The 14335-nt window shown below is 38.8% G+C and overlaps 1 protein-coding gene across 1 annotated transcript in view; it reads left to right on the top strand.

Moving 5' to 3' along the window:
- Positions 1-6460, top strand: part of LOC107729894 (cyclin-dependent kinases regulatory subunit 1) — a 73231-nt gene extending 66771 nt beyond the window's left edge. Inside the window, exons 2-4 of the mRNA XM_016540626.1 lie at positions 2121-2193; positions 6169-6296; positions 6399-6460. Coding sequence (XP_016396112.1) covers positions 2135-2193; positions 6169-6296; positions 6399-6445 — 234 coding nt within the window. The 5' untranslated portion in view covers positions 2121-2134 and the 3' untranslated portion in view covers positions 6446-6460. The remainder of the gene's footprint in view (positions 1-2120; positions 2194-6168; positions 6297-6398) is intronic.
- The last annotated feature ends 7875 nt before the right edge of the window (positions 6461-14335 follow it).

A 14335-nucleotide genomic window follows, 5' to 3' on the forward strand; every position in this document is an offset into this window, starting at 1 on the left:
AAGTATTGAGCAAAGGCTGTGAATACTTATGTACATGTAATTTTTTGTTGCTGTTGTTTTATTTTTAATACATTTGCAAATATTTCAAACAAACTTCTTTCACTTTGTCATTATGGGGTATTGTTTGTAGAATTTTGAATAAAGTAATGAATTTAATCCATTTTGGAATAAAGCTGTAACATAAAATGTGGAAAAAGTGAAGCGCTGTGAATACTTTCCGGATGCACGGCATCTATTTACAGGTAACTCTACCACAATGAATGATTACTAATGTGTAAGCAACAAAATGTCTTTATAACAAATTTCTTTCACTGACAACACATTGTCTCAGTGTTTCTGATCTCACTGTTTTTTAATTTTTTTTACCAAAATGGGATCCTGTTTTATACCTAGTGTGAATTATTTTATTTTTAACAACACTGACCAGCATTTATACTTCCTAATATATTTAGCACATATTAATAATAACAATAATAATAATAATAATCTGATTTAACCTCCTGAAAAGGAAACCAAAGTGAAGGCATTGCTCAAAAGAGAAGTTGTTCATAAAAAGAAGAAAATCTACTCATCAATCCAAACAACAATTAAGAATCAAATGACTGCTGGCTATGAAGGTAAGGAAGCATTTAAAACAACACACACTAATTTCAATTTATTTAACTCTTGCCCACATGGGGTTGTACAAACCCCATGACCAGGCACGTGCACAGGTAGGGCTCAACCTGTGCAGAGCACATGCCCTTTTTGCCCTTACACTCCGAAGTGCCCTTTTTTTTTGGTGATGGTGTTTTTTTTCCTTCAATAAATCAATGATATTGGGGTACTTTAAGATCATAAAAATATCGAAGCTAAAGGTTTTCATAAAGCAGTTATGCATGTCAGTATAGCGCGAGAGGGCGCTAGCGTCTGTATAGAGACGCTAAAAAAGGTAGAAATTAAATTGAGCATTTATATACATTAAAAAACAAGCTTTATATAATTTTTACGATTTTTAATGAAATACGAATTTTAAATAATGAAAATTAGTTTTTTGTCTGCTTATTCTATTCATCAGTGTTTAACCATTAAAGAAGAAACCACATTTTCTTGGACGCAAAAGTACACGGATTGAAAATTTTCGCCCTTTAATCCTGCAGAAGTTAACAACGTCATGAACGATGCTTTTTGAATACAGTAACATAAATAATGAATGTAATCGGCCATAATAACGAAAAACGTTCATAAAAGCATAAAAAGAAAGGGGGAAAGGGGAAAAAAGGACTATACATACATTTAACTTAAAATGTCCATAGTTCTAATCACTGATCTATATAATCTAATAATAGAAAAAAGTGAAAGTGGCCATAGGGACTATTATTTGCGAAATGTAACAGGCCGACGTCTTAGTGACGTCCTCACATCTTATCCAATCAGAAAGCACTTGTAAAGATTTGAACGCTTATGGGCTTCGAAGTCGCTGAGAGGGAAGTTCAGGGAAGCGTAAACTGTGGTTGTTTTTGTAAAATGCGTTAGGAAAAATAGTTTTAACATTCAAACACAAGTAGTATTTCATGAAGTAATTCATTCAATTGTTAAATTTACAAGAAAGAAGAAACAGTAAGTGTCATGAATATACTAATCCAGAATAAACGCTGAATTTCCTCAAAGGTTCATTAGCTAGAGTGGCTAGCCAGCATTGGAGGGAACAATCTTAAACCTGTTTTAATAAAATCCCTCTACATTTATTGAGAAGTAAAACTGATATCTATTGTCCTTTATTTACGTTAAGACGAGTATTAGTTTTCTATACTTACACAAACGACTGCTCCAGGTGTGTGTTCACGGTGTGTGTGTGTTCACTGCTGTGTGTGTGCACTTTGGATGGGTTAAATGCAGAGCACTAATTCCGAGTATGGGTCACCATACTTGGCTATGAGGGGCCGTATAGGCCGTAATTATCGAAAAACCTCTTACAAACAATAGTGAAATAAAAAACATTGATAAACCTTAGTGAAATTCATTCATACACATAACTGAAAACCTCTTACATACGCGAGTGAAAACATTCATTGGCCACATGTCACGTCACTTAAATGACGTTCATGATATGTCAGTTATTTAATGTGTTTTTCATCCAGAAAAAAACAAGGCTATGTCCCACAAGCAGATTTATTACTCTGATAAATATGACGACGACAAATTTGAGTACAGGTAAGTGGATATATTTAAGTCATCTGTACAGTTTACAATTAATGTTAAAGGGGTCATATGATGCGATTTCAAGTTTTCCTTTCTCTTTGAAGTGTTACAAGCTCTTGGTGCATAAAGAAGATCTGTAAAGTTGCAAAGACTAAAGTCTCAAATCCAAAGAGATATTCTTTATAAAAGTTAAGAGTCAACCACGCCTACCTAAAACGGCTATGCAAAACAACTTGTCAATTTCTCATCCTCAAAAAAAATATATTATTATTATAATCTAAAAAAAAAAAGAAAGAAAAAGGAAAAAAAAAAAAACATCTGGACACATTACAGAAAGAAAATTTGCTTAAAATATGTTTAACTGTCATAACATCACAATGCAAAACAACTTGTCAATTACTCATCCTCAAAAAAAAATTTTTTCTAATAATTATAATCTACAAACAAAAAAAATCTTAACTATTCAGATTTTCTTTAAGCAACATTTATTCATATATTTCTTTCTTTTGGTTCAACTGGACCTGGACATTCTCACTTTTTCTCACTGTGAGATCCACCCCACAACTTACCTCCTAAGAGGCCAACAGCGCATCAAGCAAATTAGCAGTGGCTGCAGAGGGACGCTGAGAGCAGTGAGCTCATTTCCATATAGATGTAGCCCAATCCTGCCACCTGTGATTACCATTTTGTCTGTATTTATACAGGGCTGTTTTGTTCCCTGCCTCACACAGGGTTTGAGGCATTGACCTCCGGATGTCTCCATCCTAGACAATAACCCCCTGAAACTGTGACAGGCAAAACAGAGAAACAGCCTCCTGCCGCCCACATGCCCCTCAACAACACTTTCTCTCTTCACCCATGAGCAAACCCCCAACCCCTATTTCCTGAATCATGACTGTCCACACACCCAAACACACAATACTGTATACCATCCTAGAGAGTTAAAACATTCAAAACAATCATGATTTTCCCTTCGCATTAACACTCTAGAAAATAAGCATGTCTTTCTATGAGGCTTGTATATATAATGAATCATAAATGTATTCTTAATAAAGTGACTCTCATAGGTATTCTCCTAAAGGGACTCTTCTTATAAATAATTAAATAAATAAATACATCTTTTACTTAAAAAAAATAAATCATGTGGAACATACACAGGCAAATTTTCAAGTGACTTGACAAACTCCAAAAAAGAACAAATAAAAATAAATAAAATAAAATCATAACAGTAGATAAACGCATAAAAACATATTTTAATAAATGTTTTTTTTTTGCACTGGTCAATTTAAGGTCTTGTTTCAGACTAGTGGAAAGACAACAAAAAGACATGTTTAATTATTTATTTTATTGAACTTTATCTATTTGATAAAGATTTAAATTACAACACATATCTTTAAAGGCCTTTTTTTCATGCACTGAGCCAGAAATCATCCATTCATTAGCACTTACATACACCAAATTTTACAGTTTTTACAGGTCTTTACAAAATGGTTTGATCATATATCATTCGTCCTGAGTTATATAACACGTAATTCCGAGTGACAGTATTTGCAGATTTATGGAGAGATAAAAAGAGAAACCTTTAACTCTAATATGCCAACATCATGTCACAAGAATTTTAAACCTGGCTTTATCCAGTGTTCAGATTTATTTTCTATGTGTGCAAGTTAGTGCATATTCAATTTAATTGTGCCTCATTTGCACATTTTATTATAACATTTTTAAAAAAAAGGAATTCAAAACAGTCGTCTCGATGTGCTGTGATTAATCAAGGAGACTTGCCTTAGGAGAAATAAAAAAAATAACAGAAAAAGAAACAGATAAAAAAAATTAATATAAAAAGAAATAGGACAGTAGGTCTGTTCCATGTAGGCCACAATTAGCTTGCAAGCAGCAAATAAAGGATGACTGCACAGCCCAAAGAACGGTTCAGCAAACAGCACTCGGTTCAAACAAGTGTCCATGTGGCCATTCAATACACAAGGGCATGTTTGAAAACGCGAGTGTAAACTTGAATGGGTCTGCCAAAGTCCAGCTCTCATTCAGCAAGTTACACTCAACGTGACCCAAAGCTCCCTGTGCCTCATTTTAGATTAAATGTAGGGGTCAAACTATGAAACTACAGACTATAACCACTAAAGTTACAGCACATTGCGCTACAGCCAGCTCTAAACAATCCTCTTTTAACGGCACTAAGGTCCAGGTAATTCTAAACGTCTTTGTCGACGCAAATTTGTAGATTAATCTTTCATCCTCGTAAATAACAGCAATTCACAGGAGAGCTAAACCCAACATCGTGCTAATATTGGGGATGGGCGTATCGATCCGAAGTATCGATATATCGATACTGACGCGAGTATCGAAAGTATCGATACTAAGGTGCATTTTATTTACCAGTGGTTTTGTTTATTTAACAACAATACTAATAATAATGCGTACAATATGCATTGAATTGGACGAATAACCTTTGTTAGCGAGTAATTGTGTAGGATAGAACTATTTTCCTGCTCATCTGAACACACGCAAATGTTGCAAGACAGAACCAATCAATCACAGAGAGCATTCACTCACTGCTGACAGTGCATTCAAACAGGGCTGCGTTTCCCAAAAGTATCATAAGAAAGCATTAAAGCTTTTGGGAATGGCAGCCCTGAACAATGCTTATCAGAGGACAGAAAAAAAAAAAACATAAATGTTTGAGTTATTTCACAGTAAACAAATTGAAATTGTAGCCTACATAGTTTGTGCAATTACAATTATTTAAATTGAACGTTGAAAGATAATATTGATCATGTTCTATTCTGTAATGTTACTAGAAATCATACACTGTCAGAATAAAAAGGTTGCATTTTATGCATGCAACAGCCATTCACTGGCAGTCCCTAATGGCAGTACAACATATTGCACTAAATCAAAAGTTCAAATGTTACAAATAAGTTAGAATATTAATGTTGTAATACTGGTAGCACTAATATAAAAATGTGATGATATATGTTACAAAAAAGTAAAAATTTTGAAATACGTTGATGGTTGTATTTTTTTGTATTTGATCTCAGTATTCCTATCAATGTTGTATAATGGTTTTTTATGCATAATAGTAAGCCTAGAATTTGATCAAACAGTTTAAAATAGCTGGGCTAAGATATTTAACTATTTTTAAGACTGCAGAAATATGTTAGTTCAGTATACACATTATCCCACCAGTTACAATTGTGACTGACCATATTAAATTTCATAATTCAAAAGTTTAGTGCAGAAGTATCGAATCGGTATCGATATAGACGATACTGCCTTGAAAAATATCGGTATCGTATCGAAAACAAAATAAGGGGTGTCGCCCATCCCTACTGCATCATCACTGTGTCTGTCACGCGACTCTGTTTCCCTTTCGGGCTTGAACTGATGGTAAAACTAACGACATTATTAACTGTCTTGATATTTACTTTGAAAGCTGAAGCTCGCGATTATGGTAAGGGGCGTTACATTTCCGACGCGTGCTTGTGGTGTTCGGCCAATCACAATGCACTGGGTCAGCTGGCCAATCAGAGCAGAATGCGCTTGTCAAAGGAGGGGGCTTTGTTGAAAACGACGTGTTTGAGAGAGGCGGGCATAGAGGACCTACAATAATGTACAGTATTTGAAAAACAATGTGTTTTTTGAACATTAAAGCATGTCAACATATTCTGTTACACCAAATAATGATCTTTAAAATAGCATCATATGACCCCTTTAATGTTTTCCATTTTTAGGTTTTGTAGTCCCAGAAAAAGCAGTGCTGTGCATATACTACTTACTAATGATGTCCCACTGCTTAACCATCTGCTGAATCACAAAATAAAATGAAACGAAGTTGACATTTAGTTATATTTAGTTTTTATAAGTTCAGAATAAGTAGAAACATGATACTTAGGTCTATTTTCTGAGCTGTTAAAATGATAGTTATAATGAGGGTAAAGTGTAATATGTTTGTTTCCCGTTCATTTTCAGGCATGTCATGCTTCCTAAGGATATCGCTAAAAGAGTTCCCAAGACCCATCTGATGTCAGAGACCGAATGGAGGAATCTGGGTGTTCAGCAGAGTCAAGGATGGGTACATTACATGATCCATCAGCCTGGTATGTGTGTGTTTGCTAGGATGTCAAAAACTCACCCAAAAATGTGCCACCTCTACTGCTGTCACTGTTCATATACATGTTCATAACTTATTTTCTTTATAGAACCACATATCTTGCTCTTCCGACGTCCTCTGCCTCAATCCCAGTGACTCCAGAACCACAAACCAAAGGAATTCTGAAAACTGGATGCAATCTGAAGATGTCTGAGAGATGCCGGGTGCACCCCAGATCAGATGGTGTCAATATCATTTGTGCTGCTTTTGACTTCCGTCTATTGACTATTCTGTGGGTTAGAGTATCATCACTGTGCTAGATCGCTGCCTTAACTGAGAGATAGAACTGTGTGCAATTTCCTGCTGCACCTGTATTTATTATTACTTATCAAGCTTGTGTTATAACGATTCTGTATATGAGCTTCACTTGATGAATTTTTGCATGGGTGAATTGACTCTGAAAGGTCTAGCAACATTAGAAATTGTTGTACATAGTATACGTACTGCTTTATTAAAAATAAAAAATAAAACTCCAGTGATGAAGTTGAGTACATTGTAAGCGCTTTAACTTTTACTAGACCTGTTTTAATAAAATCCCTCTACATTTATTGAGAAGTAAATCTGATATCTACTATTGTCCTTTATTTACGTTAAGACGAGTATTAGTTTTCTATACTTACACAATAATGTGTGCAATATAATGGCACAGCCATTGAAACATTCCATCCCAGTTATTTTTAGTTGCACAAACCACTCATTATACTGCTTATTATTGCAAACTGGTAATCCTTAACATTATTTTACTGTGCTGTCATAATTATGAGCACACTTTTTAGCGCAAATAGTTTATTTTGCATATTGTTATTCTACACATCTAATAAATCTCACGTCTTGCATATTCACAGAAAATGGCCCCTTCACCAAAATAAGGTGAATGTACTTCCAGGTACTAGTTCCAAGCCTCACTGACAGTGAAATCTTGTTGGTCTAAAGTCCAATTCTGCATAGGTGTATTTTAAAAATATGTTCCGACTAGCTGTGACTTTATCGCTTCAGAACGAAATCAGAAGCGTGGTAAAGTTAGTTCCCTTTCGAGAGGGTCTCTCGACGTTGCATACAGCGTACACTGTAAAAAGTCATTAGTTGAACTTACTTGGAAAACCTGTGGAAACTGAGACACCAAGATATTTATATGAGGACACCTGTGCGATTTGAACATTATGAATATAAACAGGGCTATGGTCGCCAATTAACTTCGGATCGAATATCATCTCCTCAGTTTTCTTCACATTCACAATTAGATGGTGAGCGTCACACCTCTCAGTAAATTGCTTGATTTCAGAGCAGTAAGACAAAATGTCTTGATCTTTATAATAATAAACTAAGAATAGCGGTGTCATCACTAAATTTCACAATGTGGTTATTATCATATTTGCTCACACAACCATCTGTATATAATGTGAAGAGAACTGAGGAACTCACACATCCTTGAGGTACTCCTGTACTAATATATTGTAAGTCAGAGATCATCTTATTGACCTTAACCTGTTGGGTTCTACCCGTTAAGAAAGAAAAAAAACATCTTATAATATAGTTATGTTACTAACCGGTCGGACCGGGAAAAACATTTGGAGTACTATAGACTGCCAAAAGTTATAACAAATCAAGAAGAGTGCAAAAAAAAACTGTCTGAGGAACAAAAGGCATTTATGGTTGGCCAAACTGAACCAGGATTTCCAGGGCAAGAATCTTGACAACATTCGTGTTAGTTCTTATCATTTCCGGTCAGATAGGTGAAATATTAGGCGAATATCTTAATTAATGCTGCTCGCACGTATCTTTACCACCTATTAACTTTAGTTTGTCAAAATATTGCACCCTTTCCTGCTTACTAAGTCCTTTTCAATATGATTTAGCAGCTTCCACATGTTTTTTTCCGTTGTTTAGACATCATAAATTAGTAGAACAACGTCTTCAGTAGTAACCATGCAATCCATGCTGTTGTTTACATCCGAGTATCTCCAATATGGCCGACACCACTCAGTAAATTGCTTGATTTCAGAGCGGTAAGACAAAATGTCTTGATCTTTATATAATAAACTAAGAATAGCGGTGTCATCACTAAATTTCACAATGTGGTTATTATCATATTTGCTCACACAACCATCTGTATATAATGTGAAGAGAACTGAGGAACTCACACATCCTTGAGGTACTCCTGTACTAATATATTGTAAGTCAGAGATCATCTTATTGACCTTAACCTGTTGGGTTCTACCCGTTAAGAAAGAAAAAAAACATCTTATAATATAGTTATGTTACTAACCGGTCGGACCGGGAAAAACATTTGGAGTACTATAGACTGCCAAAAGTTATAACAAATCAAGAAGAGTGCAAAAAAAAACTGTCTGAGGAACAAAAGGCATTTATGGTTGGCCAAACTGAACCAGGATTTCCAGGGCAAGAATCTTGACAACATTCGTGTTAGTTCTTATCATTTCCGGTCAGATAGGTGAAATATTAGGCGAATATCTTAATTAATGCTGCTCGCACGTATCTTTACCACCTATTAACTTTAGTTTGTCAAAATATTGCACCCTTTCCTGCTTACTAAGTCCTTTTCAATATGATTTAGCAGCTTCCACACGTTTTTTTTTCTGTGGTTTAACAGAACAACGTATTCAGTAGTACATTAACCATGCAATCAGTGCTATTGTTTACATCCGAGTATCTCCAATATGGCCGTGCATCCGGGTAACTGACCAATCCGTGACGCAAGTGCAAACCCTCTATATAAGCAGCGCTGAGTGGCATTTCATCAGAATCTTTCTCCTTCATTATAAATGCTTGAAGCCCCGTTCACACCGCCATGGACTTTGTAGCTGTATGTCGCTAGACTCTACTGTGTAGACGCTTGTGGGCGTTCCTAGTGCTGCTGATCTAATGTTATTGGTAGACTGCATGTCTCACCAACTGCATGTCTGGACATATCTTTAGAAAATGCAATCACAAACTATATATATTGCCTGTAAAACTAAGATATCATTCTAACGTGACTAGGAATTAGCCTAATAAGAAATACAGTACAGTGCATCCGGAAAGTATTCACAGCGCTTCACTTTTTCCACATTTTGTTATGTTACAGCCTTATTCCAAAATTAAATTAATTATTTTCCTCAAAATTCTACAAACAATACCCCATAATGACAACGTGAAAGAAGTCTGTTTGAAATCTTTGCAAATGTATTAAAAAAAATTATTTGAAAAAAAAAAAAAAATCACATGTACATAAGTATTCACAGCCTTTGCTCAATCCTTTGTTGAAACTCCTTTGGCACCAATTACAGCCTCAAGTCTTTTTGAGTATGATGCTACAAGCTTAGCACACCTATTTTTGGGCAGTTTCTCCCATTTTTCTTTGCAGTACCTCTCAAGCTCCATCAGGTTGGATGTGGAGCATCAGTGCACGACCATTTTCAGATCTCTCCAGAGCTGTTTAATCAGGTTCTAGTCTGGACTCTGGCTGGGCCACTCAAGGACATTCACAGAGATATTTTCCTTTGTTATCTTGGCTGTGTGCTTAGGGTCATTGTCCTGTTGAAAAATTAACCATCGCCCCAGTCTGAGGTCCAGTGCGCTCTGGAGCAGGGTTTCACCAAGGATGTCTCTGTACATTGCTGCATTCATCTTTCCCTCTAACCTGACTAGTCTCCCAGTTACTGCCGCTGAAAAACATCCCCACAGCATGATGCTGCCACCACCATGCTTCACTGTAGGGATGGTATTGGCCAGGTGATGAGCGGTGCCTGGTTTCCTCCAGACATGACGCCTGGCATTCAGGCCAAAGAGTTCAATTTTTGTTTCATCAGACCAGAAAATTTTGTTTCTCATGGTCTGAGAGTCCTTCAGGTGCCTTTTGGAAAACACCAGGTGGGCTGTCATGTACCTTTTACCGAGGAGTGGCTTCCGTCTGGCCACTCTACCATACAGGCCTAATTGGTGGAGTGCTACAGAGATGGTTGTTCTTCTGGAAGTTTCTCTTCTATCCACAGAGAAATTCTGGAGCTCTTTTAGAGTGACCATCGGGTTCTTGGTCACCTACCTGACTAAGGCCCTTCTCCCCAATCGCTCAGTTTGGCCGGGCGGCCCGCTCTAGGAAGAGTCCTGGTGGTTCCAAACTTCTTCCATTTACGGATGATGGAGAACACTGTGCTCATTGGGACCTTCAATGCTGCAGAAATTTTTCTGTACACTTCCCCAGATCTGTGCCTCGATACAATCCTGTCTCAGAGGTCTACAGACAATTTTTTGGACTTCAAACTCACTAAGATTTTTCATATCCATGTCTGTGGTTAAGGTCAAATCATATAAAACATTTGTGAAATCGCTCCGGAACTCTGTCCTGTCTTGCCCGCACTCGAGATGGTGATGTGTGAGCGCCACTGGGAGATTCTTCACTCTTATTGATTGTCACTCACGAAATTCGCTGTTCATTTCCATAAAGTGAAACTATTCTTAACTTTTGTCAGGTGACCATTGTCGCTTGAACACCTACATTCTGTTGCCAATGGTCATTGTCGCTCGTGTCGTCAGAAGTCGCCAGCTCTCCATTGAAAATGAATGGGATCATGTTGCTGCGTGTTGCTGGCGGTGTGAACGGGGCTTAAGTCTTTGCTGTTGATTCATCCCCAAAGTGGATTATGGAATACGCTTTGCTGATTCCCATTACACATTCCAGTGGATAACAGATTGAAGATATCATTTAGGTTTACCCGAAAAATCTGTGTGGGACCCATTGGGATCCCCGACGGACTCAAACTTTGCGTCTTTTGCCTGGCCGCACCCACACAGAAGCCAGGCCCTAACTCCCTCAGCCACTCTCTTCAAGCAGCTGAGAAAGAAGCACCGACATCCTGATTTGGAGCACAAAGTGTTCAGTGGTGAGTTCACGAAGGCTCAGATCCCACGTGCCTCCCGCTTTGCCGATCGATCCATGAGGACTTCCCACCTTCGGATAGTGTTTGTTATAATCGCCGCTTATCTAACTTTAATAAGAAACAAAACCTGGCTCTCACACTCCCCTCATGATAGTGGAGCTACTGTATTAGTCATACGTGAGGTTTGCAGCTCTTATGCTGACACAGGTCCCGCTGACCCCCTGAACGTGCTTACGATATAAACAGACCCCACTTCAGCGGCGTTCTGTATTGTACAAAGCACAAAATATTCCAGCCAAGGCGCTTCAGCTGCTCACACAATATACTGTATAACAGTGCCCCACCTCAGCGTGGCATTTTGACTGCTAGAGTGCGAATTACTCCAGCCGATTACTAAATAATATAAACAGCACCCCTGACGCAGTGGCGAGCTGTTGTGTACAAAGCAGGCAGCTTCAGCCTTCATGAGGTTATGAAGTATCACTGTATAAACAGCAGCTAAGTGGTTGTTTTCAGTAGTGCTTGTTTATACTAACCGTTGTAAACTCCGGCACTCTCACGGACTATGATATGTCGGTGCTGTGCTGCTGTATTCATTAGGATGTGTAGTGCCATTTACACTCTATGCTGCCACTGGATCTGCTTGTTGCCTTCTACACACAGGAAGTGCCGCTGTCTTTCATTCAGATGTTAAAGTGTTGTTTACACTGACAGCAAAAAAAATGTTTGCCGGCACTGTAGCCGTGCTCTGGCCTTCTTTGATAAGCACTGGCTGTGCTGCTGTCTTTCATACAGATGTGTAGTGTTGCTTACACTGGCCACTATGTAGGTCACTGGCTGCTATATATGCTGACACTGCAGCAGTGTGTTACCCTTCTATGATAAGCATTGGCTGTGCCGCTGTCTTTCATACAGATGTGTAATGTTGCTTACACTGACCGCTATATCGGCCGGCCAGCTAGCATAGCTCTGTGCAACTGCATATAAAGTGTGTAGCCTAGCTTCAGACTCTTGCATAGAGCCTGAGCCAGCTGCGAAACCAGAGAACTTGTGGCCAAATGCCATTCGTTCTCGGAATGTGGCGCATAGCATTATAGTCGGATGGACAATGAAATATATTGTAGATGGCAGCGCTATAGCTTGTGCTTGCTTCTGTTAAGCGAGTGGATGATATGCACACGCTCTCTGTCAGTAAATCCTGTATGTTTTTCAAATCTAATGACTGTAAGTTGTACTAAAACAGAGAAAGGGTTACCTATTCAAGGTGCTCTCAATGCCGTTCAGAGCCCAGGGTATATCTCTCTCAGCTTTTACTCAGAGAGAGTGTGTGGCAGGGGAGAGCCCCCTCCTGCAGCCTCCCTGCCCTGTGCGTGCTTTGCATGTTTATGTGGAGTGCATCAGACAGTTTAAACTTGCTGATCAGCATTTTGTATGTTATGGTGTCAGACCAAGGACATGCCTGTATCGAAAACGGAGGCTATCCCACTGGACTGTGAATGCGATAGCTCTGAATTATGAATCACAAGAAAAAAGAAAAAAAAAGGAAACCGCGCCCAATTGGTGTGCAAGCCCACTATACAAGAGGCAAGGCTTGTCATGGGCATGCTTTAAAGCAGAGCTCTCCAAACTTGGTCCTGGAGGGTCGCTGTACTGCCGAGTTTAGCTCCAACTTGCCTCAACCTACCTGTCTGGAAGTTTTTAGCATGCCTAGTAAGACCATGATTAGGTGGTTCGGGTGTGTTTAATTAGGGTTGGAGCTAAACTCTGCAGAACACTGACCCTCCAGGCCCCTCGAGTTTGGGGACCCCTGGTCTAAAGGGATATCTATTGAGGATATATGTTCAGCATCTGGATGGGCTTCGCAGAACAAAATTGCCACGTTTCTTAAACAATGGCTTCCCAGGTCCTTTCAGTTCAAGACTGCTCGCTCAAGGTAGGTTTTACTTGCTTCTTGAGTTAAGTCACTACTTTATGATTCATGTCACTGCTTGTGCACTGAGCCGGGATGGCTAGGAAGCCCCGCCCCCCTTTTTCTGGGCTGTGGGGTTCCACTAGGTTTGCTAGGGTCTGACACCACGAAAATGTCAGCGCTGGCGCAGTCGCTGTCACTCTGTTGCGGCAGCCAGATTGTTCCCACAGTGTGCGTCGGTCCCTACTATGTACCAAATCTTTGCAGTGATTACAGCGGCAGTGCCCATATGACTTGTGTTGCTGCTATTATCCTGTGGGTTACAGTCATTATGCCTGAAACTGCGGTTCCCCCAGCTTAAATATGGGCTATCGCTAGTGTTGGCTGTGATACAATTCTAGTACCCCGCTGTTCTGTTTTTAAATACGGCTGGGTTCGTCACTTGTTGATGCAGTTGTTATGTTGTCTAGCACGGCTAGCTTCCGATAGTAGTGAGCGCTGAGTCATCGCTTCTATCTTAAGCACCAAGTTAAAGGTGCCATAGAATGCATTGATAAAATATTTTAAATTGTTCTCTGATATCTACATAGAAGGTATGTGGCTTAGATAAGGGCAAAAAATCTCCAGAAACAGTTTTACATGTCCATTTACAACCCTAGGATTTGTCCCTAGAATGAAATGGTCTATTTTTACCTTATTTGGAAGGGTCATGAATAATTATTTTGAGCTCTGCTCTGATTGGCTGCTTCACAGTGTGGCTCATTTCAGTAGCTCACACAGCAGGAAAGGAAACACAGGGAAAATATATATTTCAATACTGTCTCTCGCAGTTATATCGTTTGGTAATTCTACTGTATATAAAATGCGGGCATCAGGGAGATGCTATTAATATGCGGGGATATGCGAATGCACGATCGCTTTTTACTTTCACTTTCGAGATTTACGATCGCACGTGCTCTGTGTAAACTACAGCGGCAGTACTTACCACACATTTTACAAGATCAGATGCTTGTCAGTGGTGCTCAGGATCTGTAAATCATTCGCCATCATCCTTAGTCATCTCTCTTTACTCTGTTTATGTTGTAAGTGAAATCTTATGTACTATAATGTAACAGGCTACCGCTAGCAAGCAGCTAACCATGTCCCTTTAGTGGCTCCCGTTATTTTATTAGAACGCTTGGGGGCGTAACTATTAGTGAT

Source organism: Sinocyclocheilus rhinocerous, unplaced genomic scaffold (assembly GCF_001515625.1).
Source record: "Sinocyclocheilus rhinocerous isolate Xijiao unplaced genomic scaffold, SAMN03320098_v1.1 scaffold1269, whole genome shotgun sequence".
Lineage (NCBI taxonomy): Eukaryota > Metazoa > Chordata > Actinopteri > Cypriniformes > Cyprinidae > Sinocyclocheilus > Sinocyclocheilus rhinocerous.